The sequence below is a fragment of the Acanthaster planci genome, linkage group LG06, assembly GCF_054643075.1.
Source record: "Acanthaster planci isolate LZ-2023a linkage group LG06, COTS_SCS, whole genome shotgun sequence".
Classification (NCBI taxonomy): Eukaryota; Metazoa; Echinodermata; class Asteroidea; order Valvatida; family Acanthasteridae; genus Acanthaster; species Acanthaster planci.
Window position 1 is genome coordinate 16,178,177 of NC_141782.1, and position 27,988 is coordinate 16,206,164.

General features: G+C 41.0%; 2 protein-coding genes across 2 annotated transcripts in view; both read left to right on the plus strand.

Annotated features, from left to right (window-relative positions):
- Positions 1-26: 26 nt before the first annotated feature.
- On the plus strand, positions 27-22,009 carry dgat1 (diacylglycerol O-acyltransferase 1). Its single transcript, XM_087138047.1, has 18 exons — positions 27-172; positions 5,224-5,409; positions 5,809-5,896; positions 7,012-7,052; positions 7,266-7,351; positions 8,115-8,167; positions 9,172-9,274; positions 10,549-10,725; positions 11,351-11,458; positions 12,079-12,182; positions 12,911-12,949; positions 13,729-13,770; positions 14,048-14,092; positions 15,140-15,252; positions 15,651-15,716; positions 16,749-16,836; positions 17,762-17,824; positions 19,052-22,009. Exons 2-18 carry the CDS (start codon positions 5,228-5,230, stop codon positions 19,208-19,210), a joined length of 1,557 nt encoding a protein of 518 aa, XP_086994173.1. The 5' UTR covers positions 27-172; positions 5,224-5,227; the 3' UTR covers positions 19,211-22,009.
- A 1,193-nt stretch (positions 22,010-23,202) lies between these two features.
- LOC110983049 (FH1/FH2 domain-containing protein 3-like) overlaps positions 23,203-27,988 on the plus strand; it is a 108,150-nt gene continuing 103,364 nt past the window's right edge. The window contains exon 1 of the mRNA XM_087137997.1: positions 23,203-23,645. Within this exon, the coding sequence (XP_086994123.1) occupies positions 23,589-23,645 (57 nt within the window). The 5' untranslated portion in view covers positions 23,203-23,588. The remainder of the gene's footprint in view (positions 23,646-27,988) is intronic.

Consider the following 27,988-nt stretch of genomic DNA (forward strand, 5'->3'; position numbering starts at 1 on the left):
GGCACAGGCCGAAGGCAATACGACGATTTTTATCCATTGAGGGCGCTCCATCTGCTTTAAAGAAAATTTCGTCACCATATCCGTATCTTTTGAGATTTTGACATTGTGAACCGGCACTTCACAAGATCCTGGTAAAACTGACAAGTTCGCCTTGCAAGTTGTCTTACATAAGGTAAGAGGAAATCTGATTACGCTTGGGATTTAGGCCTACAAGTGATTTAGAAAGCCTCTAGCTTCTTTCTGGTTCAACTTCGATGGTTGTCTTCATCATTCATGTCATTAGGGGGGGATCAGGTCAACTCGGACCCAAACCAACTCGGACCCATTCCAACTCGGACCCATGCCAACTCGGACCCAGGACCAACTCGGACCCACGCCAACTCGGACCCAATACTAACTCGGACCCACGACCATCTCGGACCCACAACCAACTCGGACCCACGTCAACTCGGACCCACGCCATTTCGGACCCACCTCGAGTCAACTCGGACCCACTGAGTCTTACGGTTGCATTACACCAAATACGCGCCCGTAGACCGAAATAGCGCCGACTTTTGAACCTCGGGAAGAGGTTGGCCTTCATTTTTTCTCGCTGGAAATTCAAGATAATTTTTTTTCCACTTGAAATTCAAGATTATGGCCAGATTGATCACTTTTCGTTTCAATTTTATGAACTTTTTTATTCGCCTTTTCCAAAGATACCCCCTAATCAGTAGTAGTAAAACTATGCGTTCAGCTCTGAATGTAGCCGCCTGCCTCTATCCAAAATAGGTCCGCATTGTGGGGCGTTTTGTGAAAGAAATACTCTGAACCGGAAACTATTAATCCCAAATTCGGGATTTATATAAATAATTCTATGATCCCTCGTGATTATGGCACTATTAAAGGTCAATGTTCGTGACATTGGTGTATATCTGCAGTATCTGTTGTATGTATGCAGTATCTCTTATGTACATCAGAAGGCCTATCTGTGGCTTTTTATTGCAACAAAAACTTTGGGGGCTGTTTGGTGAAAGTTCATTCGATTTCTGCTGGTGATCTGGAGTGCCAAAAAAAAAACTTCGGAGAAAGGGCGTCAATGATTTGGTACTGTCAATCACACTCCAAAAGCTGCTCCCGTTGGTTGTCCCAAGCTCCCACTCCCCGATCATAGGGTTTCAAGAATGGAAGGTGACAAAATCAGTCTTTGTGGTTAATCATGGCGGTACCTCGGAAGCTAATAACCGATTAAGATTCCAGATTACAAGCGGCAAATAAGACATCAAAGGAAATGTGCCTCCATAAAAATACGACGCTTGTCGGTTACTTATCACTTGTTCCAAGACATCACTGATATCAAATCTAGTCCTGTACGGTTTTTAACCACCATGCCTGTTCAAACTCGAAAACGGAGAAATTCTGGGAATCCTGTGCCACTGTTTCCCCGCATAATGTGTAGAGAGGACGTTAAATCTCGGCAGCATGCAGTGCAAAAGTGTCATTTACCAAATGCTTAAATGTAAAAGTGGACAAAATAAAAATTTTCAACAAGTTAATCACGCTCCTTGGGTTGGGTCCGAGTTGACTCATGGTGGGTCCTAGTTGGTCGTGGGTCCGAGTTAGTATTGGGTCCGAGTTGGTTGTGGGTCCGAGATGGTCGTGGGTCCGGGTTAGTATTGGGTCCGAGATGGCGTGGGTCCGAGTTGGTCCTGGGTCCGAGTTGGCATGGGTCCGAGTTGGTATGGGTCCGAGTTGGTTTGGGTCCGAGTTGACTCGAAACCATTAGGGGTCCAGTCCACTAATTCAAGTCCCATTGAAAACAGTGTAAAATCAGCACCGTTCAGGGCCCAATAGCATGCACGCCAATATCCCTGAGATTTCTGAAACACAAATGAAATTCTTGTCTGGTCACTTATCTTTCAATTTCTTGTCAATTTTTTGTGGGTTAACCGATTCCATTTTTAATCATTCCCACAAAACAAAATCACCCCCTAAAAAGTGATTTTTCCGAAGTCTGATGGCAGCCATTTTTCAAGTGGCAACCCTCAACTTTCTCGGGCACTTAGGACCATTTTTCAACCGTAGATTTTAGCCCTTCTGCTCTCATATGAAAGCTTAAAGACCCAGGGAGTTGATCCTGGCAACGATTTACACAATCTCACCATTTTGGGGGCCAAACAATCTCCTTTTTCAAAAGATACTGTGGGTGGGGGCACTTTTAATTCTAATGAGCTGGTCAGAAATTCTTGCTTGAATTAGTGGTCTGCACCCTTTATATACACCTAGGCCTGTGCCGGGTACCCGGGTACCCGCTCGTCGATTTCAAAACCCGGTTCCATTTTTCCGGGCCGGGTACCCGTAAAAAAGTAAATAAATTAGGAACAAACATTCATGCATAAAATGTCTGTGAAATTTCTTACTGAAGGACAGACTTCATGGAAAACCACCGTGCCGATGAAAATCCGGTCCCGCAGTCATACATGAAACTTGAATTCGGAGATCGACAGCTAATTTTTTTACCCACTCCGCCCATTGCACCGCAAGTCGTTTTCCTAGTTCCGGAATTTCCTAGTTCGCAAGAGCGAAAAAAACACTAAAATTCACGGGCGATAGGTCACTCGCTACGTGTGATTTTAAAGATTTCTTTAAATTGAATAGTCATATAAACCTTTGCATCTAATGTCCGCTTAATCAAAATGACTTTTTTAGAGTTTCCGTTTTTGTTAATTTAGCGAAAACTGCAAGCTTTTCCCCACTCTCGGATCGCGCGGCGTTACCACGCAAAGTCGTTGCGAACCCAACTACACGGGCGCAGCAGAAATGTATGTGACGTAATGGGTTCGTCAACTGTGCGGCGCGGGGAGGATAACGTTGATAGCTCACTGTACAGTTTAAAAGTCGAGTCAAACCGTACGCAATTTCTACCTTTTTAATTCATTAGAATTCTTATTTTTCATCTAATTTTCTCAAAATTAAAAGATTCTCTATTAGAAAAGCAACTTTTTACAATGGTTTTGGCTGAAAATGGATTTTTCATGTGGTTTTTTTTTAGTTGTGAAGACGTTTTTGTCTCGATCCTAAACCGATCCAGAACTAGGAAAGGTGTCATCATCACTTTCGTCGATCGATCCTGTGAATCCAAATATAAAAGCTTAGATTTCGAAAAAAAAAAATTGAAGTATATCCAAAACACAAAGTTGACTTCTGACCATATTTCACTCGAATTTGAGGATTTTTTAGCTGCAGGAAAATGACTGTACCAAACCTATATGAACAAGAGACCGAAGGAGTTTTGTCTTATGAGGGGCTGTTGATGTACACTTGCATGACTGTATTTGTAACTATCAAACCCTGTCGGCCTAAATGACTTTTGTGCAGAATAAGTAGTGCTTACTGTTTGAATTAAGAGTATTTTTGTCAAATAAAACAATATGAATGAAAATTACTTTATGTCGGGATTGACGACGAAGCGAGAGCGGATTGTGTAATATTCCTGCGGTACTGGGACTCCACACGGCGTGCGGTAAGTAGCGATCACGCACAAATTGTGCGGTTGATCGGCCTCTTTTTATAATCAAAGCACTAAATGTGCGCTACAAACCCAAAGAGTCAGAGAACCAGTTTAGTTAAGTTTTATACTAAGAAATATTCCGTTTCAAAATTATTTTTAAATTAAAGCAACTTGAATTTCCTCAGTGATTCAGCGGAACTGTGGATGAGGAATTGACCAAAAAAGCAGGAATGATTTTTTCTGTATGTACTAAAGCATTTCAAATCCAAGTATTTTTTCATTCGAAAAAAAAAGGAAATGTTGACAGGTGCAAGTCATAATACAGTCGGCCAATCAAATATCACTTGTCGAAGTACTTATGCATTAAAATCTCGACAATTTGAACCTCAGGGGAATGGAGTTATCCTGAAAAGTATTTATAAAACTAAACCACTTCATCGTGGTACGTACCTTCGTGTGGCAAAACTTTCGTATCGCTTAGTCATTTAACAACGTGGAGCGCTGCTATTTTTTTTCACTTGGGCTTCCTTATGTGTGGTCACATGACCTTTCTTTTTACGGTCACATGGCTGCTGCAGTGTCAGCGATTGGACTGCCTGAAGGGGACTACAATTGGGCCCGCGTTGCAATCAGGTTAGTTTCAGCGTCTTGAAAGCCAGGATTACACAGTTGCAGCTACGTTGATTTATGCAACGTGCTGTTCCTCGTCAGAAAAGAAATGAACTTGCGATGACTCCTGACCCTATCTAGACTTCCGATTCTTTCAACGCCGTTTGAAGCATTTTGGTGGCGGTTTTTTGAATCAGAAACTTCAAAATAAGTGGATGTAATGGTGTGAGCATTGTTCGAGTTACGGTGGTATTTTTGTACATAAAACTTTGAGCCTTTTAACCCGTGACGTACATAGCACTGATCTGGTCCGCACGTGACACGACCAGCGCTCACCATTCGTGCACGCCACATGCGTTCCGCGTGTCCGTGGTCATGCAGCATCCGGGACATTTCCTTTGAGCGTTTGCAGGTGCGTATATCATGTACGTGGTTTGCAGCTCTGTTCTTTTTTCTGACGTTTCCCGTGAAGATTTGTTTTTCTGTTTCATACACCCACACAAAATTTGAAAACTGAAGGTAACAATTTCGTTTGATAAAAAGGTAGGAGAGATTATCTCCGACGTTTAGAACAATGTTCTGCTTGCTTCCTAGGTACCAAAAAGAACCGTGTTTCGGGCACATGATCCACCGGGTTGCGCGCAATGCCATTATCAGGCGATCTCTTTTCCGGGTACCCGGGTACCCGATGTTAACAAAAAACGGGTACCCGGTTCTAAAAATACCCGCAAATGCACACCCCTATATACACCCATTTTTCAATTTTTCACACCAAACAACACTGAATGGTTGAGAATGCGTCAAAAACCTCAATTCAAGAGAAAAAAATGAAAAAGAATTGTCTAATTGCTGTATATGGAGAGAAAATGCTCAAGGTCGGCCTATAGCAAATGTGCACAAACTACTGCAGACTACCTATATACACTAACTAGTGCACATACAATGTGCAGTAAGCAGTTGAAAATTACACTTTTCACATGAGCAGCTTCAACTACCTGTTCCTACTGATAATGGGGAGGGTTACCCAGGCTAGACACTGGGGTTACCCAGCTTCGGTTTGTAACTGTGGTGTTTGTGCCAACTCGTCAAACTTACGCTAGGTCATTCCCATTATACCCTGGTAGAAAGATGGCCAAGGCTGCAATGAAGACCAGCAGCCCAGAACAAAAGGTCAGGCGGAGGCAGACGAGTGAGAAGAAGGAAGAGGCAGGGTCCAAGGAGGACACACCCCCAGCAGATGACACGGACAAAGAAAAGAACAAAGAAGACTCACCTAACCTAGCTGAACTTTCTGGTCCACCCGACAGGCCGTGAGTTTGTTGTTTCTGGGCGCAACTTAATATAGTCTGAGCATCATTTTCTGTTTGCCCACATCTGCCTGAACAGCGTCTAATGTTTGCAAATTTTGTCTGACATTATAATTACACAGTGTGCCAAAGGCTGTGCAATGCCAGGCATTGTCATCATTTTTAATACAAAAGTGTACAAGATCCTTAACCCCATCCCTCTAGTACACGCCTAGTACATGTACACTAGTGAAAATGAGGAAAAAGATTGATGACCCCTCAGGGTTCTGAGCCTCGTGCACAGCACTCTGCACCTTTGTAGAATCCTTGGTTTTACAAGGTAGACATCTGAAAGTTTCCAAACCGAAACTCCTAAAATTCCATTATGTGCCTTCTTGGTGTGTATATCTTCATTTCACTCAGCATCCACACTGATCAGAGCTCTCTGCTGAGTAACGCCAGCGGTTTCAATAACTACCGAGGATTCCTCAATCTCTGCATAGTTCTTTTGGTAAGACGTCTCTCCAATGCTTTTCTACCAGAGTGGTGTAATTTCAACCTGAGGAGGGTCTAGTTTACTGCTGAACAAGCTACATGAAAATGGGACTACATATTTCAGGGACTTCCTGTTGCATAATGCAGATGAGTAGAGTTTGTACTCACAATTAGTGATGTAGTGCTTTTTGAGGACCTAGTTCAGGGCCAAATATTGAAGTGGTAAGAAGGGAACAAAGCTGAAGAACATGGGCACTGGACGGTAAATGCACTAAGGTATTAGATGACAAAATAAATTCAAGTTCCTAGTTTTGTAGATTTGTAAAGATCAAGGGTTGAGGAGAAAAATACTGGGCTCATTACCTTTTGAGTAGTTTTATCAGGAAAACGTACTTTTCATGAAACAGTGATGGTCTGAAGTCATTTTATTTTGTGATCTAAGATTTGTAATCTGTTTTCTAGAGCAAGGTCTAGGTCTTCGCTCCAGTGGAAATACGCAGAGATAGGAAGACAATAGACCTATAAGCCATAGCTCTGGAAGGCCATTCGGGACACAGCCTTACCTTTACCCTCTTGATGCCCATCTTCTTCAGCCATCTTCCCTCCAAACCAGTTCTTCGTATAGATTTGGCAGGGAGCTTTGTACTCGAAAAGAACTGGAGTAAAACAGCACTCACAACCACTGTCAAGCACCTTTGTGGTTTTGGCTCTTAGGACACATCAAAAAGGAAACTTGACATTCGTTGTGGTACTGGAGCCTGTGATCTGATAATTTATTTCAAGGGTTTGCCGGATCTTTTTCTTCAGAGAACAGCTGTTAGCAATGGATGATCACAGAAAGAAGAGAGGGGAGCCTACCCTTTTATTGACAGTTACATGTGCCCCATCGGTTACTCTCCCATGCAGTAGTTTTTATTCAAAAGGTTTATAGAGTACCGAAGCGTGACGTCACTGTGAACCAGAAAGTGCAGTGCAAACGAATGGAGTACGCCCGCGTGTTGTTTCAAGCGTTGGTTCTTGCGCTAATGCCTTTTACACACTAATTGTGCGCGTGACGTATTCACTTTGGTACTTTATTACATGTATACTGTATTTCATATTCTAATTTTTGTGTTTTGTTACTGTTTGCAGGCAATGTCGAGTGGACGCCTCGTACTTGAGAATCTAATCAAGTGAGAAATGAATCCTTTTTTTGTCAAGTAAAAAAAAAAAAGTTCCTTAACTACTGCAGTAAGGTACCGAAAGCACTCATCCAATGTGTATCATGCAGGCTGCAGATACTGAAATGTCGTACCATTCTGAAAATACAAGTGCAGATTTCCAGTGGACCCGCCCCCTTCACATCACAGATGTTTAGTCACTTCATATCCCTTCTTGTCGTCTAGATATGGTATCTTAGTGGACCCTATTTCCATGCTGAAGATTTTCCTGCGGAACCCTTACAGCTTGCCGTCTGGTACCTTGGCTGCATGTAAGCTATTTTGCTTGCAGTTGTCGTATTGGTATTTAGTATCTCTTAAAACATACCCTCTCTGTGCATACCTCATGAGAGCACTCTCTCATTGCCATTATACGAGTGATTCACAATATGTGCCCCACCAAGAGTTTGCAACGCATTGGCCAATTCAGAACACGCAAATTTGTCGACCCTTTCCAAACGCCCAATAGGTCGACAAATTCCGCGCATTGTGATTGGCCAACGCATTGCAAACTCTTGGTGGCGCACTATTGTGAAACGGCCGTATTCGCAGCTTTTCTTCAACTGACGCATAGTGGTTATAAAGTAGATAGAAAAGTGTACATAATATTTACTCCAGTGATTGTTGCGATCACATTTGCGGTTCCTCTGCTTAGTGTGACATGTCTAACGTGGACCATGCCGTCTCCACACATATTGGTTATAACCGTAACCTGTGTAAGAACCAGGTACCCCAAGAACCAACTGTTGCGTCAGGCATGCACTTCCATTTTCATCGGTTCCATACCTGGACCTGACCATTTGCTTATGAAATCAGCAGATATTACCTTAAGTCAGTTGTCATAAAGTGGTTTCTTACAAAGTTCTGCTCATTAAGTCCACATACTCAGTTGTTTCGGGAAATTTTCCTGAAGGTTGCTTGAATAAGAGCACCAACAAGTAACAACAAAGAGAGAGTAATGTGACCAGAAAGTGCTAGTTTTCTATTTCTCATACTATGCTGACGACAAGGAATGTTTATCTCTATCAACTCCAGTGATCAACGTCTTCGTTGTCATCCAGTTTGGCATAGAGAAGATTGTAGCTAAGGTGAGCTACTCTGAAAAGCTTTCCTTTTATGTGTAGGGCCCAGCGTTATTTTTCTGCATAAGCAGGTAGCTGAAAACTTGCTTACTTTGAGAATGTATCATTGTTTGAACCATTTCCGCTGCCGTTTCATGCCTCAAGTAATCTGATTAGAAGCAGTGTTGTAATAGGGACCGCTTAAGACCAGCACAAGACCATCACAAGACCTCTGGTCTGAATTCAAGTCACAAACTATTTAAATGAACAGTGACAAAAGCATTCCTTTGTCACTGTCCACCCTGTTGTTTGTGACTGGTCTTGTGCCTGGACTTGTGAATCATCTTGTTAATGGTTGTGTGTCTGGTCTTGTGATGGCCTTGACCATATCGCTGATGTGAAGCCTAATTTTGAAATATTTTCATTCGGTTCCAAAAGTAAATGTTTGACTGAGACGAAGCCACAACCCGTTGCAAAGCTGGGATTCAAGAAAGTGACAATCTCTTCAGCCATATTTTTTTTTCTCAGCAGCTCTGCAAATGCTCTGCTCGCAAGAAGAAGAGACAGATATCATATTCAGACTTGATAAATCTCGTCATTAGAATATCCTCAAGGATATTGTATCATATTTGTGACTCATAAATTTTACTCATTTCACTCCTTCTATTGTGGCGGTTCATAAAGTCAAAAATTGAAGGGAGGTCAATTTCGGGGTTTTTATGATATTTGGAAAGGGTAACCCTTCTAGTTAATTCCAAATTTTTAGCAGGATCAAATATTTAAAAACATTCATTTTTATCAGCAATTTTGACCATCGCATCATTCGTGCCTTGTCAGAAATGTTGAAACAATTGTTTGCCCTAATTGTTAGATGTATATTCGAAAGCTCTCTTTCTGCTGAAATCAAAGTACCCATACCTCATTTTACAAAAATTCTGACTTTCAGTTCATTTTGTGGTGATGGGTTGCATTTACTCCTTGTCTGGTGTGATCACAATATGACCTCCATTTTTCTCTCTCTCTCCCTGCAGGGCCTAATAAGAGAGACAGCTGCCAAGTTCTTGACATTTGTCAACTTGGCCACGCTTATCATTTTCCCAGCTGTGGTCATCACTATTGTCCGCCCCGTGCCCTGTGAGGAGTCCGCCACTCATATTTATTGCAATAAATGTTCTGACAAATAGGAATTCAATCTTGCTGTCATTAAGAAACACTTTGTGAGCACATGCATTTGTGTATTTTTTCCCACGTCTTTTATATAATTTGAAGATGCAAATGATTATTTATTTGTCAAGAGCAAATTTCATGTAAAATTGTTTAAATGCACCGGTACAGTAAAGACATTAGACGACTATATCATATGAAGCAAGATATGGGACGCAGAGCCCCCCCCCCCCCACTTTTGTGTTGGTCATTGTTTGATCTGAATCTCAGGAATTCTTTACAGACTTCAAGGGGGGATGTGTCAGGTAACAATAGTCTAGAGTGTGTATAGGGATTGGACAGGTAAGGGGGGTACCCCTCTGTCCCATATCTTGCTGGGTATAGACTATATACTTGAGCCAAAGACTCACAAAAGGTGCCTCAGACAGCTGCCAAATGACACAAATCTGCCCATGATGCACAGCCAAAGATTGACAGTAGTTCAGCACACTTCAAATCCATTGTTTGGGGGAGGGGGCTTGGACTCATGTTACAGTGGGGCTTCTTTGATTGGCTGTGTGTCCAAATTACCTGGCTACGGCTGGCCACAATACACAAGTTTATCGGAAATAGCTCACAGCCGCTAGCCAGAGACTTCCAGAGGTACTTGTGTCATTCCGAGCCATAGCCAAGTCATTCATAGATGGCCTGTATTTCCATATTTGCAATTTTCCTCGTGTCTGTAATGGAATCCACTCAGGAAGAAAAGAACAAATGTATTCAAGCCACCATTTTGTCACAGCTAGCTGGAGGGAACTTAAAGCCATCTTTATGGCGATGGGAAGTGAATTACCGCAGGCTGAAGTGGCAGATCCAGGATTTCAAGAAAGTTTTTTTGGGGGGGCACAACCTTGAGGTTAATTTGTGCAAGCAATGCAGTGTGGAGCATCATGGTGGCATTGTAGCTGAGTCTATCATGAGTCCTTGCGTTAGAAGTCCTAAAGTCTATCACAAGCTATCAAGTGCTCAAGTCAAAAACTGTTCAAATGAGCTCTGACTAAAGCACTGCTTTGTCATTGACTTGCGACTGGCCTTGTGAAAGGACGTTTTGACTAGATTTATGTCCAGACTTGCCAGAAGGATTTCTGACGGACTCAGCTCAACACTGCATCTTGGTTGGCATCCTCAGCACTCACTTTCTGCTGTCACACCTCTGACAATCCCCCCCCCAACTTACCAGTGGTCTTTCCTCTTTGTTGCTTCAGTCGGTGCCATTTGCGTCAGTGGGATGTACACCATCACATTCCTGAAAATGATCTCGTACTCGGCAGTCAACAGATGGTGTCGGGAAGCCTTGCAGGCAGAGGAAGCTGCCCGGAGGCAGAGCTCCAAGGGGGGGAGAGACAAGAGGAGAAACAGCAAGCAAAAGAGCAAGAAAGAAGGTGAGTTGCAAGAGGATTTCAAAAAACGTTGAAAGTTTTTCATGGGGTTGGTCACACTGGTGTATAGAGCACTGGCAACTGCCCACTGGGCTTGATTCTGGACCTGTTAGTGGGAATTTGTTAGTTGATGCTCTCCCCTGCCACGAGGGTTTTTTCTTCAAGCTGTATGGAAGTCCTCCCTGATTAAATCAACACCCTGACCTCTGGCTGTGCTTCAGGGTCAAATATGGGTCGTTTGGTAGCTGCCTGAAACAGCTTGAGATGCCACTGGCTGAACCATATTGTGGCTGTGTCCATGAGGTAAAGGCATGTGCATCTCGTGTGTTGATAAGGATGCATGATTTAAACAAGCAACAGTAACAGCCATTGCCATTGGCAAAGTGTTATAAATGAAGAATTTAGTTATCAACCTGTTCCAATTGTCATTTGGAACAGCCTAATTGTAACAGTTTATGCAACATAGTTTGAATGGCTTGTTTTCTAGACCGTATGTATCTTTTTAAAATTACTCTACCTCACTTGTCCCGTGATCCATCGTTTGATTCATTGATCCATCCTCCACTGCACTACGCAACGTACATGTTTTTGCCCACTCTGTCATTGACAATGTGCTTTGTTGGTTTAGCCAACAGTAACATGGAATCAAAAGAAGCTGTCACGTCCCAGGAGAACGGTTTCGTTACGATTGAGCAGAGTCAGCTGGTCAAGTACCCAGACAATCTCAATTTTAAAGGTGAGAAGCAGGAGAGCTTGAGTTGGGAAAAACTTTCCAGACATATATATGTGCCAAAGCTTTAATGGCTTGTTATTTTGTGGTTTATTCTGCATGCGGGAAGAACCTGAGTAGCCCTAGGAAAAGTTAAAACAATACGACTTGTAAAAACAGAATACTAACTGCCTGACGAGTGAGTTTCCTGAGACTATATCAGTTAATGTTACATCATGCTTTGCCTCTCCTTTTTTTTTTTGATTGAGAAATACATGCATGCTGTATTTACCCACACAAATTGTAAGATCATTAAACTTGTAAAGAAGGATTTCTTCCAAGGAAAATGTCATCCAGACCGATTTTGTGGAGTCACTTTTCTCATTTTTTTAATGATAACTTGTTTAGCATTTTTACAGTATCTCTCAATAAATAGTTGTCTGACAAGCGTGTCTTTACCACAAAGATTCCTAAACTTGTCCTAAAAAGCAACATTGTTTGGAGACTCATTAAAGAAAAAAGAAGAAGACTGTGCGCTGCAAATTGAAGGCACGGACTGAGCTCAGCTTGGATGTATAACTGCTCTTCGATATCTGAAGGTCTACAAATACATGTACCCGTCGTCATTCTACTTTTTCTCCTGGCAGATCTCTACTATTTTGCCCTTGCCCCTACCCTGTGCTATGAGCTGAACTTCCCCAGAAGTCCCAGGATTCGAAAGCGGTTCCTGGCGCGCCGCATCATTGAGCTGGTGAGTCCATCGCCACTTCCCAACAGAACTTCAGTGGATTTCTCCTTTTTTTTCCCCTCAAAAGGTCAAAGAAGAGTTTGCAGCCAGTGAAATGAGGCTTTTGTTTCAGTATCTGTAATTTCATTGTCCTGCCCAGCTCTCAGTGTTTTTTGTGATACCTCGCCACCTAGAAATTCAATCTGTAGATTTGTCGCTATTGTCACACACTCTTAAGAAAAAAAAAGTACACCATGGCTACTTCATTCTGAAAGTACTCTACTCAATATAGCAACCAAAAGGGAGCTTTAGAATTGCAGAAATGACTTCTTAATTGTTTCCAATCAGCCTTTCACAAATTAAATTGGAATAAAATCTGGTACACTGAGTTACCTGATTGCACATAAACAATTTGAGTTCCCGATACTAAAGACACTGTTGCTATACCTCGTGATTTTGGGCAAGGTATTTCATAGCAACCACCATCTCTGGAATGACTGGTTCCTTTGTGCCCTTCATATCCATTGAAAACAACTTGTATTGGTGCAAGGCGTCTCTTATGTGACTAACCAAATGCTAGGTATAGCAACACGGTGTTTAGTAAGGGGAAATCAAATTGTTATGTTCATGAAAATTTTAAAAAACTTGGCGTACCAGATTTCATTCAAATTTAATTCGCAAAAGGCCAATTGAAATACATCTACAGTGGAGATGTTATTATAGATGTCATAACACTTGTCTTTCTTCTCCAGTTATTCTTGGTGCACCTTAGCTTGGGACTCATTCAGCAGGTAAATCAACTGTTATGATTTAAGTGATGATAGCTTTCATGGTGTCTCCGTAAGATGGCATAAAACTTTTATAAATCAGTCACTAAAAAGACCCACCCAAACCATTCTTGAAATCTTCAATTTATTGGTTTGAGGTGCCTTATTAAATTTCAGAAGTTCATTTGATAGCCCTTGAAAAAAAAGTAAATACTTGGTTCAGTCCAAAGTAACTTATTTGACAATGATATATGTACTGATGTTTATCAGCATAGTTGTGCCCTGAAACAACTATTTTAGTCATCCCATGAATTGTTGGGCAAATGTGGACTCAAGAACTAAGAACAGTTTGAGAAAAAAGTCTTTCTTGATTATCAAAAAGACATGAGAAATGTTGAATAATGCTTTATTACTCTTTGCCACTATACAGGCGTTTTATGTTGACAGTAGCTTCAGCAGTTGCTCTGTTTGTTCGCCTGCATTGCACTTTTTAACCAAATACCCTCCCCCCCAGAATAATTGCTAGGAACTTCTCAGACTCCCCTGAAATCGGAAACCTTGCAGAAACGTGAGATACATTCTTTGACAATCAGTGAAAGCTGATAGAATCTACCTTCCTAAACCCTTCTAAATCTTCTTTAAACTTCAAAGTTGCTTTTTGAAAGATCTGAGAAGTTCAGGGTTATTATGCCATACTGGCATTGCCTAATTAACATTTGCTTGTGTAGTAAGTTTAAATCGTAGCTCATAATCGTGTTTCTTGATTTTATTTCTCACTATTGTTCCTTACTTTTGTTTTTTAGTGGATCGTGCCAACAGTGATGAATGCCATGAAACCATTTTCTGTAAGTGTTTAGTCAATATTTATTTTGAGATCAAGATGGTCAGAATGACCAATGTTTAGTTTGTGTTGAATGTTGATGTTCTCATTTATAGCCAAAAGTAGTCACAAGTCACAAACGTAATCTTGAATCCTTGATTTTTGTTGGACATGAGGCAGCTTTTCCTTCCAATAATTTGGGAAACTCTTACACGGCTTTGTCATCAGGGGCGCTACTTCAACAGATCAGTTTGACCCCAGGTTTATCGTTGACCTTATCACTGACTTTTGACCCCTATCAGGAAATGGACTTGACAAGGATGGTGGAGCGAATTCTCAAGTTGGCAGTGAGTATCTTTCTACTTGTCCTGTAGTTAGTAGACAGTACATAGATTCAAGAGAGAGAACTTGAGGTCATAGAGTTGATACAAACCAGCAAATTTATTTGGCTTGCTAGGGAGAATTCAGTTGCTCACTGCTGTAATAATGTCTGACCATTTGGTTCAACCTGTTGCCAGCCTAATTTCAGTGGCACTATATTCTGGAAGCTTTCTGACAGCTCATAAGAAAACCCTAAACAAGCTTAGTAGAGCGGGACTGCTTACAATTCATATCTTACTCCGCTCGGCCACTGAGCTTGTGTGGGTCAGCTCCCTGTTTGAATCCAATATAAACTGATCGCACCAAAATCAGAAACCATTTCTGTGGTGGTGCCAAGCTCACGCACAGATTGCATGCGCGCATTACATACCTCTTCGGCCAATGGGGTGCTGTGACTGCAAACTACTAGTACACGTGCCCTGCATGTCACTGAATGCTCGTACAATCACATGATCGGTGCTCACCATTTAAAAGTTGTGATCTATGATTGTGGTCTGACAACGTCGTTTATTCATTCACTTGATCAAAATATTTCAACAGGAGGAGAAACGTTCAATAAGATAAAGTGCAAGTGCAGTGATTGCTGATTGGCTGATTTGATTTCTTCCCCCCCTGTCCTAGGTCCCAAATCAGTGCAAGTGCAGTGATTGCTGATTGGCTGATTTGATTTCTTCCCCCCCTGTCCTAGGTCCCTAATCAGTGCAAGTGCAGTGATTGCTGATTGGCTGATTTGATTTCTTCCTCCCCTGTCCTAGGTCCCAAATCAGTGCAAGTGCAGTGATTGCACTGGCTGATTTGATTTCTTCCCCCCCTGTCCTAGGTCCCAAATCAGTGCAAGTGCAGTGATTGCACTGGCTGATTTGATTTCTTCCCCCCTGTCCTAGGTCCCAAATCAGTGCAAGTGCAGTGATTGCACTGGCTGATTTGATTTCTTCCCCCCCTGTCCTAGGTCCCAAATTAGTGCAAGTGCAGTGATTGCACTGGCTGATTTGATTTTTTCCCCCCTTTCCTAGGTCCCTAATCACTTCATCTGGCTCATGTTCTTCTACTTCTACTTCCATTCCTTCCTGAACATCATCGCTGAGCTGCTTCGATTTGCGGACAGGGAGTTCTATCGTGACTGGTGGTAAGAACGTCATTTTTGTTTCTTTGATAGAGTTCGGCGACAAGTCCTGGGTTATTATTGCTACCTGCTCATTGCATGTTCTTTCGTGTTGTTTTTGCTAGGTTATCCTTATGCTTTGCTTGTTTGTTTTTTTCTGGTCCAGGTTTTTATTTTCTTTTTCCCAGTTTGGGAGCAGTTGTCTTTCAATTTAACCTAGTTCATTCAGTGGAGTAGAAACAAATGTTGTGTTGTTGCGTTGTGTTGCATTGTTTCACGTTGTGTTGCATTGAGTTGTGTTTTGTTGGTGTTGCTGTGTACCACATTTAAACAAAATAAAATGTACTTTGAAGGCCTTGTATTCTTTTTGTAACATTCGTTACGATTGTTTTGATATAACTGTTACTCTTCATTTCTTCAAGGAATTCTGAGTCTGTTGGATATTTTTGGAGGAACTGGAACATCCCAACATACAGATGGTGCGCAAGGTAAGTACTCTGACAGATGGATTAAAAGGAGGAGACAAACTACAAGTTGGAAAAACTCAGACAGAAACATGTACAGAATACACATCAAGTATAAGGCTCTAAGATTAAGTGATCAATATTGGCCAGTAGCTTGCTTTTATTGAGTGGACATCCCTGCTTTCATTAAGTTTGCTTGATATGCTGGGCAGAAAATGTAGAGTTTATTTTCCCCCAAAGTCAGAATAATCTTTAAACCGTTTGTGAGCTATGTCAGTTCCATATCATTTGGGCTATGAACTGATTTTGCTGAGTAAATCTACCCAGCGCTCTGTACTTCTAAGTATAAGCATAGCCCAGTCAGCATTATGCAAGAGGCCATCTTCTGAAGTCCTTAAGCATCCTTCAATACAAGGTGGTACTGTAAGATTTTAAGCTAAGGTACTGAGGGCTGTTTTTTGACTGTGTATTTTGAATAAGTTGGAATATAGAGGTGTTAGACACATTGTTTGCCAAAGATATGTAAGACTTTGCATGGCAGTATTTGCAAAGAAATTGGATGTTTGTTTTGGCAAACGCTTGGACGGTTTGAAAATCCTTTTCCTACACACACTTAGCCTCTTACCCATAATCAAGAGCCCAACTACTCAACCACACTGTCCAGTTTATCATGCTCATTTATGTATCTGGGACCAAGAGAGGGCGCAATAACCCGCAATTTTCCTAGCAACGAAAGCTCTTTTGATGGATACTGCACTTCTCTGGTGCATGGATGACTATGAAATGCCTGTGTTGCCCTCTCGTCGCTACCATCAAAATGAACACTCCATTGCATGCCAATAAAGGGGTGCCTCTGCCCAAGGTGGATTCCACAGTCCATTTCAGTATACTTGCTGCTCTCAGAAAAGGACTTGACTCCACGACTCAGTAGCCAACCAGTTTCATTTAGTTACACAACTCTAACTGAAATTCGATCATTTCTTCATATTGTTGTCTATATTAAGAGAGAAGGTTTGGGCATTCAGGTGCGCTGTTCTTTCTATGGTTGTATTCCAGGCATGTGTACAAGCCAATGTTGAAGCATGGCTACAGCAAACTGTCGGGACAGGTATGCGTCTTCTTCCTTTCGGCCATATTTCACGAGGTGAGTTCAGGCTGTTAAAAAACGTTTGCTTTCCAAATATATTTCCTATTCTGTAAATTTGAGATCATGACAATTTTTTTTTTTTTGAGGAAAGTCGACAGGTTGGCATAGTGGGATGTTCCTTACTTCCACCTGTGAGACCCAGGTTTTGAATGCTTCCTAGGTCGGCATGTTGATTGGGTTTTTAGTCCTCTGCCTGATTTTAGAGGTTTTCCCTGGACTAGTTATCCAGGATTTTTCTCTCAGCCCAAAGACTGAATCATTCGTTGTTGTCACTTTTAAGCATCCTGTAATTCCTGCTTGTGCAATTGGATAAACAAACAAATGTAATTAAACCTTGTTTTAAGCTTACTATACAGCAGGAAGACTAGCATTGTAGCATTTTGGGGGGCATGTGACCTAGTGGTTAGGGCTTATAGCTTCTGATCATAGGGTCAGGGGTTCGAATCCAACTGGTGGCAGCATGTTATGATCCTTGGCAAGTCACTTCACCCCTTAGTGCCTCTCTCCACCGGGGAGTAAATGAGTACCCTTGAGGGCAGACACAATTATGTTTAGCCATTTGTGCTGATAGGGCAGCATCAGGCTAGTATACTCCCCAGGGAGCTGAGATGGTTTCAGGAATGTTCAGATGATGTGAGTCCAGTGTGCAGGGATAACGATAATAAGTGATAAGGTAAAGACTTTGCGGATACACCACGTGGAAAATATCTCTTTTGAGTATGTGTGGTTCTGAAAAGAACCGGTTACTTGACGTTTCGGACAGTACTCAGAAGAGATATTTTCCACATGATGTATCCGCAAACCCTCTACCTTATCGTTTTCCACCATGCAAACCTTCAAGAGTTACTTGATAATAAGCGAATAGAGACATTCCGTAATATGCGCTATACAAGAACTGACCATTATTATCTGATCTTTGCAGTACCTGCTGAGTGTGCCACTGCACATGTTCCGCCTGTGGGGATTCATGGGCATGATTCTCCAGGTAAGAAACTATCACATGACTTTCTGATCATTAGAAACTCCATCTTGCTCTTTCGCTGCAAACATTTGAGTGGAATGTCTAAGGTTTGACTTCGTATGAGTCAAATAAGCATTCAGGATATGGTGCGTTATTTAATTAGGAGTTTCCAGTACACTAGCCGTGCTACTACGTAATGGGCCTTGTGTGGATATATTTCAAAATGTTTATGTATTGTGGCATTGGTCATGGTAATTTTTTTTTTATTCCAAGTCAGTTTGTGGCACCCTAGACAAAGTTAGTACTATGTTCTAATTTTCAGAAGTCAAAAGTTGGTTTGTTATTTTGCACAGTGAGTCCAATAAATACAAGTTGTGACATTCTCTATTAGAAATACACCAGTAGCAGATGCAAAGGGGTTAGCAGTCTTCCCTTCTCCCATTTAGCTGCTGATTGATGTTACAGTACTATTAAAATGGGGCAAGAATGTTAGATGTAAGAAATGCCACAGAGATCAAAATTTGTTTTTGAATTTCCTGAAAGCCAATTTGACGTCACAAAACATTTGCAGGAAAACTCACCTGAGTTGAAATGTGTTCAACTGTTGCAAAGTTGCTGCATTCAAATGTTTATACCCAGCAAGAAATGAGACCGAGGGGTACCCCCCCAACATGTCCAATCCCTATACACATTCCAGACTATTGTTACTTAACACAACCCCCCAAGATGTCTGAAAGGAATTCCCCAGATTCCTTCGGGACAATGACCAACACAAAGCAGGGGGGTTCTCTCCGTCTCATACCTTGCTGCATATGCAAATGTTTGATCTGACGTCACAATTTCCTAATCATGTTTGCTTTTGTGTCAAGTATGAACTGGTCCTCAGAATGCAGAAGAGAACCACCCCCTCCCTCGGCCTGTATTTTCAACATGCCTTACACTCAACCTTTACACCAACCCCCCATCAACCCCTCAAAGCTAGATCTTCCCACTTCACTGTAAATCATTACAGTGTAACCTGTAATTTCTCTGAACTTTCCTGTCAAACATGAATAGTTGCACTTTACACATTATCTGGCATGCTGAGAACATCAACATATGAGTGACGTGAATAACATTGATTGTGTACAAGCGGACATGTGACCATTCCAGACCAGAGGAATCACAATGAGACGTTACACAGTTATCCTGTCCAGCCCATACATGTTCTAACGATCATGATATTGTGTTCTTATTTCTGTGGGTCCTCAGATCCCATTGGCCTTTTTTGTCAGCGCATTTCTCAAGGGCTACACAGCCAACATGGCCGTTTGGCTTTCAATCATTATTGGCCAGCCCATCGCCGTTCTCATGTATGTGCACGATTACTACATCGAGAACTACATCGCTGCCAACGCAACTGTCTCTTAGATGAAAGTCAGGAAGCCTTTTTTAAAGCGGAACTTTGTAAGCCAATACTATAATACTATTTAGTGATGTTAACGACTTCCTGCCGGGTGCTTTTAAAAATGCAGTGCCTACATATGGGCGATTTTGCAATATTTTCGGTTTTAAAAAATCTTCAAAAATTCTTATCTTTTTTCCTGAACGCCTAAACCCCATGGGGTGACTGTCTGGTGGCTACTCTAATCTGATGGACAACATCTATTGATGCGGCCTTGTAAAAAGAGCCCAGAGTGTGTGATGTTACATAAGTGTCTTTTGTTCCCGAAACCAGCACTGTACGCTTCTGGCGTCTTTTTAATACGGGCAAGATTAGCGTGCAGCGGTATTGTATCGCTCATCACTGGAGTGCTAGAGTGCTTCTGTCCCCGGTGGTAATCCGCTTGCGCTAAATGCCACAAACAGTGGTAATCTTTCATAACAGTGACAGATTTCCTCCGCTATTGACAGTTGAAAAAATGTTGGCAATTCCCACCAGCTCATTCTCCCCCCAAGTATGGTCTTTTGTTACAAAGCCCAGCTCTTTTGTCCGATTTCAGGCACCCTGGCTATGCGTATAAACCCAAGGTACCCGAAACTGTGCTCCCCGGCACGAAGTGATTTTAACCCAGAAAATGAAGTTCAGTTTCCATACTAACTTGAGATGACATGGTTTATGATGGTTACACTTTTCAGTTAGTGTGTAATGATACAGTAGTCTATCCATATTGTGAGACAAGAACACAGTATTATGGAATCCTAATGTGGAAGTCCGAATTGCAGTATTTAGCTGCGACTTGAACATTTCATTTGCAGATGCACTCTTGTATTACGCCTACTAACGTCCTGCCATGGTACATACAGTGTGTTTCATTAAGATACTTTCCCACTAAAGAAATGCATACTGCCAGTTTTCACATTTATGATCACTGATTGATTGATGCTTTTTCCAAATTATTTTCCACCGAGCATGAATTTCCTGTAACTTGATGGGTATATTCCCCTGGGAATTGAAAATATTTAACTTGTAAAAAGTAAACTTTTGAAACTTTTCTTAAGTTAATTAAAAAAAAAAAAAAATTAACATCTCCCCAACGCAAAAAAAAAAAAATACATCTTTTCTTAAGTTGTTGATTACTCATACATGTAGAAAAAAACATGAATGATTATATGTTTCTTTATCTGTGTTGTGTGTAGACACACTGAATAGAATCCAATCCAATCCTATCGGTATCTTATCCTATCTCATATCATAAATGTAAGCTTTTCAGCAGCTTCCCGTGTTCAGGGTAGTAGGTCCGATAATGCCAGAGATTTTAATAGCTTGTGCCCATAACCACTGAAATCATGTTGTGCTAAAATAATTGTATAAACTCGTTTCTTGTTCTGAGGGTTCTGTTAGAAATGCTTTACCATGTCTTACCAAGACTTGAGTATGGAAGACATCAGCTCTATAAATAAATTTCACAATAGTCTGCATTTCTAAACAGTATTGGTTACATCCACTCTATGCACTGCCCAAGTACATTGTTTTTATTTTTCTTCGGTTTTTCTTTTTTTTGTAAGTGCCCATTATTATGTTCTTTCTTCCTAGTCCTTTTATTTAACAAGGCTCAGGTTACAATGGGGGTAATGGTTCTGGTAACATTAGTTGTTACAAGTATCAACTGTATATTTAACCGATTTTAATGTCAAATAGAAGACGGAAGTTTAAACACATTCTTCTTAATTCAAGCATGGATTTGCTCTATACAGAATGTCATTAGTATCATATGCAAATCTTATACTCTGAATCATAATAGATGGTGTCTGCTTTTGTTTTGAGAATTAAAAAAAAGATTGACGAGTCATATTCCTCCTGTGTTACCTTATGTCAAAAACAAATCACTTTCAAAATCTTGGGGGGTGTTTTGTGTGTGTGTGTGTTTTTTTCTTTTCAGACAGTGGTTTGTCCAAGCTGCGTCTTGTTTGAAAGGTTCCTGTCAGCCTCTGTTGGGCATCTTTCTGTGCTGAATTCTGGAATCTATTTATATATCTCTACCATTAGGCACAGGTCACAGGGTGTGTACATCCTGACAGAACAAGTGAAGCAAAAACTCAACTTCATGACATCATTTCTGTATTTTTCACTTCCATGTATACATGTATAATTTTTGTGAGCCATTTTTCAATATGACAGGAAAGCAATACTCCACGTACTACCTATTGTTTTATGTAATTTTAGCCTGTAAAATAAGTGTTTTCTCTCTTTCCACCAGAGTTTTACCGCTTTGTTCAGCTGTGAAATCTTACAGAAAAAAGGACAAGCCTATCTAGTGCAGTTGTTGATAAACTTTGTGCATGGTTTCAGTACCGAAGCAGTATTTGTACGTATTTCGATACTTCAGAGACTAGATGTTACTTTAATGTTTTCGGGTATAGGTTTCACTGAATGGGTATTATTCTGACTGTTAAAGTGAAGCAACGCTAAGCATGCAATCGAAGTGTATATTCTAGTGCAGTAGAAGTCTACTTTGAGCATGGAAGGTAACACAAACAGAAAGACTAGAAGAAATTTGAATATTTTTGCTCTAGGCAGTATAGTCGGTTCACTAAGTTTAATAAAATGTAAACTAACTTCCTTGGATCCATATCTAAAACTAAGACTCCTTTTTTAAAGAAATAAATTGAAATAAAAAAAGTTTAATTTTTCCTCGTTTTCTCTGTATGATGTCTGGTCATGTCTCATAATATGTAAGCTAGAGTACGCACATACGAATAAATTGTGCAATGTGATCTGGCCTCTAACGTGGCAGATTCCGGTATTAAGTTGTATCTACTAGCACTGAGAAAGTATGCCGGTGTTTTCAAAGATAGTAAAAGTTTCAAAAGTTGCCCCAAAATAAACAATTAACAAACTTGTAACTAGGAATGTCAAGGAAGATGATCATGATGGTTAATCATAATCTTTAACTTCCGAAGAAAATCACACATTAACTTGGGGATTTGTCGACGTATGATTTGCGCCTCGCGCTCGTTAGGAAATCCGGACATCTTTTTTCAGACTGTCGGACTGAAATTTAAGACATTTGGATTAAGCAATTGATTTTAAATACCATTGAGTTTAAGGTTATACTTGTCAACTATTTAAGAGGATTAATTTGAAGCTTTGATTAAAAGACGTTGCTCAACGCCTTAATGCGTGCGGAAGACAGTTGAGATGCGCCAATAAGAAAAGTATTCGAGCTCGCACCTGGCTGGTATCATAATCGAAGGCATCCTCAAAAATACATTCATGTCACAAATTCGTGGCCGATAAAAATGACCCATTGCTTAATTCGTTCTGCTACAAAAATGCATCACCTTCAATAGACTTGAATACACGAGGAAACCAAAGCAGTTTGCAGTATAGTTCGGCAGTCCAACGAACATACTTAAAACTTGTTCGCAAAGAAAGACAGAGATAGAAACCTTTTTGGTAATTTTGTTTTGAGTACTTGCAATGTGCAGATTTTCACCAAAGCTGAATATCGAGTACAGTGTTATAGCATGTACTTTGAATATTGCGAATTTAGATTAAGTCTGTAGTTACGCGCTCAATAAAGAAAATATACCGGTACCTTATACATTTGGCAATTTCTTTACAAAATTCGATTTTCTTTTGTTTGAAAATCTGCCGGTCATAACTTGTATTATAACTCTTTCTCAAGACAAGTTCAGAATAGGTGCACAGCACCACATGAAGACACGTACTGCACCGGAAAGGAAATGAAAAATAGCCCATAGCAACCAACCGCATTCGAAATGTTGACGAGATACTTCCCGCCGAACGGCAAGGATGCATCACCGAGGACGTAAATCGTCTGACAATTTTCTCCTGCAAATAAGCCAGCAGGGGCCAACAGCTGGGTTAATTAGGCCATTAGGCTACTACGAGTTGCGAAGTAGAGACAGCGTCAGACTAGCCTGTGATGTAAATGGTGGAGGGCCTGAGCCAGGTAAAAGTTTGTTGTAATTTTCGCGAATTGATAAGTTCTGTAAATAGTGGCACCAAGAACCTTTCCGTGGGTCGTGACATCATCGCATCAGCCGAGATATGAAAAGCGCACGCTAACAGCATCGTCATGGTCACTAAAAGAAAGGAATGTTTGCCAGCTTATCGCTCTAGCTTTCAACCCAGTAGACCTACGTAGCAGCACACTGTAGACATTACCGCTAACAGCATCAATGTCCCCGTACAGAGCATAAAACTTCCTGCAGACGTTCATTAAAAAAGATGACATCTTGGAATGAATATGACTAGCAAAAGGGATGGCTATTCCCCAACTCTTGTGATGAAGTAGCCGGCTGGGCTCTTTCGACTTGCAGTGAGTCGACCCCAGGGACTATGTATAACATCGAAGAAAGGAGAAAAAGGAGGGCGGAACGGAGCAGGCAACGAGCGGTAAGTGACCTTCGCGCGTACGTGACGTCCATATTCGGGCATTTTTGTTCACCAGCGGCAGCTTGCCTAGGATAGTAATTGCCTTGATGTGTTCCAATAAAAGAAGATATGTGGTTTTGAATTAAGTGCACGTGGAATTAGAAAGAACAATAAAGTGCAAATTGGAATTATGGGTGTCAATGTATATTCAATCGCGTTTTTAATATGACTTGTATTTAGAAGTAAAGTGCCTCAAAAGTTTGTATTACCATTGTGCATGATGGATACATGTACATGTACATAAGCCGAATTCAATATTGAGGATCATACTGGACCCGGATTTCTAATTTCTACAAAAGGGGGTAGACTTTGATAATTATCTTTGTTGAATTTGCTTTCATTGTTTTCTTTTAATTTCTTCTAATCGACAGTTATTATTTTCAGTTAGATTAGATATCGATTAATTCAGTTGTACACGAATGAAAGTGAAATCTGGTGTTTATAATATGGTATATTTTCTATTGAAAGTGTTAAAAAAATATTCACCATAAATTGTTGTTAGACCGTCTTCAAACCTCAGGACTCTATAGCTCGGACGTCTTTTTGTTTATAAGTATTTGGATATTTAAAATTTGATATAAATTTGTCAGCGTTTATCTTTAATTAGCAATTTCAGACATAGCGTGCAACTGGAAATACATTTCGGTCTTACAAACAATTACATGACCGGCCTTGGCAGGCCAAACCACAGCCAAACGACGAAGCAACTGCAGATCGTCTCCGACCGTGTAATTAATGACCGATCCAGGCGCGACAGAGATTTACAAGGAGTAAGTTAAAGACGGCTAGATCCCACTTTATCGCGTCATCACGTCTCGCCATCTGTTGCGAAGAAGGCATCATTGCAGCAAACCGTTGTGGGCCTTATGCGTCAGGTTCCAACACTTACACGTGGTATTTAAACTCTGACATTTTCGATTTTCCAACCAGGGAGAATAGTTTGCTCTAGATATAGGGTCAACTTTTTATGCAACTTTCATTACCTGCTAATATTGGTAGGAATTTTCTCTGTCAAATTCTCGAAAACTTGGCCAGCTTTGTTTTTATAGGGCTTATATAAATTCAACGACGCGTTCGGGCCACTCATAAGCAAAATACAAATATTCGTTTTAACTCTGTTTGTTCCATTAAATAATGAAGGACTAACGGTAAATTACACTTGAGAGATTGCTATAATATAAACATTTTATTTGATATTCGTCAACATGACTCGACTAAACCGGTTACTTGAGTCACAATTTCTGGTGACTTAGCTCGACTTAAATCACTAAATTCGGCGACTTCAGACATAATGCTGAAGCTCAGTGCTTAACTGTAATGCGTTTTCTATAATTGTCTGTAACTGACCAGTTTTTATGGAGTATTTCCGTAGTTGGCCTGTGGATTGAATAAATCTGGACACTGTTATGCTCAAACTGGTGAATGGTTCATAATTTTCCTTTACAGCTGGTGTGTTAGTCCAAAATAATAAGGCAATCCTATCCCGCAAATATTCCGTAAATAAAAAAAATAAAATTTTGACTCCAGCCCCACCGCCCCCAACGTATCTCAGGATCTTTGCAATTCTTTTAATAAAGAAGTCTCTTCTAATTGTTGGGTCGAATGGCCGATTCTATATAGGCCTATAGAAAAAATCCTGCTTGTGAAGATTCGAGCAGCAAGATTCTGCTTAATAAAAACACGTAAGATGTTTTACTGCAAAAAAATTGAGCTCTGTCGGTCCGTGTCGAGGTCACGGCACATTGGTGAATGGAATGACAGTAAAATGGAGTTCAGGTCTTTTTACCGTCGAGTCTAAATTTCAGATACCCGAGCGGTACCGTATACCGGGGGGTGGGGCGATATGCAGAGGTGCTGTAGTGTGACAACTGGGCAGTGATAGAGCTAGGGGTGCAGACCACTAATTCAAGTGAGAATTTTTGACCAGTTCATTAGCAGTAAAAGTACCCCCCACAGTATCTTTTAAAAAAGGAGATTGTTTGGCCCCCAAAATGGTGAGATTGTGTAAATCCTTGCCAGGATCAACTGGCTGGGTCTTTGAGCTTTCATATGAGAGCAGAATGGATAAAAACTACGGTTGAAAAATGGGCTTAAGTGCCCGAGAAAGTTGAGGGTTGCCACTTGAAAAATGGCTGCAATCAGACTTCGGAAAAATCACTTTTTGGGGGGTGATTTTGTTTTGTGGGAATAATTAAAAATGTAATTGGTTAACCCATAAAAAACTTGAAAAGAAATTGAAAGATAAGTGACCAGACAAGAATTTCATTTGTGTTTCAGAAATCTCAGGGATGTTGGCGTGCATGCTATTGGACCCTGAACGGTGCTGATTTTACACTGTTTTCAATGGGGCTTGAATTAGTGGACTGGACCCCTAGGGCAAACGCTGAACTCAGTTACTAAGACTTGTGCATGGATAGTCATAAGATGGCGCTATATAATACAGGGGCCCAGAGCTGTATGTATAAAGTAGTTGTGACATGAGTCATTTTTGAACCAAAATGGTGCCGATAATTCGTCAGCGCACATTGACAAGTAGCACACAATATTGCTGCATTAATGAACAGCTTTGTTGGTTCCATAGTCTAAAGTTGGCGCTGTTGTCTCTTTAAATAACGCTTCAGTTGTCGTTAACGACGCCCGGTTTTGCGCACCATGCATATTCAAATTGTAAAAAAAAGCAAATGAAAACTAACATTAAGTTAATGAATCAACCTACTTCAGCTTCACGACAATCATTGCTGCCAGAGCAAACCGATGGCGTAACCTCTCAGGAGACTTGGTTCATGTCAGAGGTGCTGCTTATTTGATTCTGCGCCTATGCATTGTCAGCCTATCTAGCCAAAATGGAGGAAAGTTTACACTTAGCACGTCTGTGTATTATTGCGTCTTCCCGTTTTCTCCCCAAGTTTTCGCCCTTCTCCCTGGAATTGTTTTCATTGGAAAGGTTTCTAAACTTACCCTTTAAACAAACAGTCCCCATTTTCATTTTGAAGTTACATTACATAATTACACTACATAACTACACCACGATGGCCCCACTTTGATGTTCATTCCTCGCTTCTTACTTTTACCATCCATTTGGTGCCAGAAAAAATGGAACATTAATTAGGCCTAAATAGTTAAAAAAAAAATAGTTATGCGATCATCAGTTAAAGACCAAGTCTAGTCTTTGATTAAAGTCTAATCAAAGTATCATCTTTGAGGTAAGGTTAATGCTGTGTTCCATTTCCACACACCTGATCCTTTGTCTCGGGGGACAGTTTTAAATTTTCCACTACGGGGCGTTTTTGCATGTCGGGGGGGTGCTGGCGGACCCACGCCCCCTCCCCCGAAAAATCGTCGCCCCAAGCCCCCCCCCCGGCCCCAACTTGCACTTCGGAAACGGTACCACGTGATCACGACTATGTACATGTATATGTCCAACATCCTGTCAGCTCCCCCCTTTAGTGTGAAGCCCCGCTCCCCCCGTGCTCAGAATCCTGGCCACACCGCTGATAAAAGGTATCTGATATCTACAGCCTTAACAGATTAAGTACATGAACTAAGATTACTTTTTATGTACCACATGATTTATATTTATTAAGAGTTTTTACTTTTGGGAAGTTAACTGCTTCTGCTGTTCCTGCTTTTCCATAGCAACCGTAACCACTGCATCTACTTCAAATTAAAAATGATTATAAAAAAAACCCGAAATGTCAGGGTGCTCTACCCATAATTCGTCAGCAGAAAATTGTGCCTACGTTTGGCTCTGAAGTAGCCAGCTGAAGATTTTCAACCGTACAGGGTGCACTGAACTAATTCAAGCTCCATTGAAAATAGTGTAAAATCAACCAAGTTTGGAGCCCCATGGCAGGCAACTGAAGTCCCTGAGGCCTCTCAAACAAAAATCAATGTGCTGTTTGGTCCTTCAGATTTCATTTGATTTTCAATTTTTAGTAGGTTAACCAATGAATTTTTTAATTATCCGCCCAAAACAAACTCACCCCCCAAAAAGTGAATGTTGCCAAGCCCTCCCAGCGGCCATTTTTCAAATGACATCCCTCACCTTCCTGGGGCTCTTCTGACTAATTTCCAATCCCATTTTTGTCTGCTTTGCCCCCAGATGGGTGCCCCTGAATCTACAGAGATGATCCTGGGCCATACTGACACAATTCCACCATTTCCTGGCCCAAACAGACCCCTCTTTTCGAAACAATCTCTGGGGGTACTTTTTCTGCGCCTCGGCCCGGCGGAGAATTTTCCTTGAATTGGGACACTGCACCCTACAGTGCGCCAGTACTGCAGTCAGCCATGGCGCGATGCCA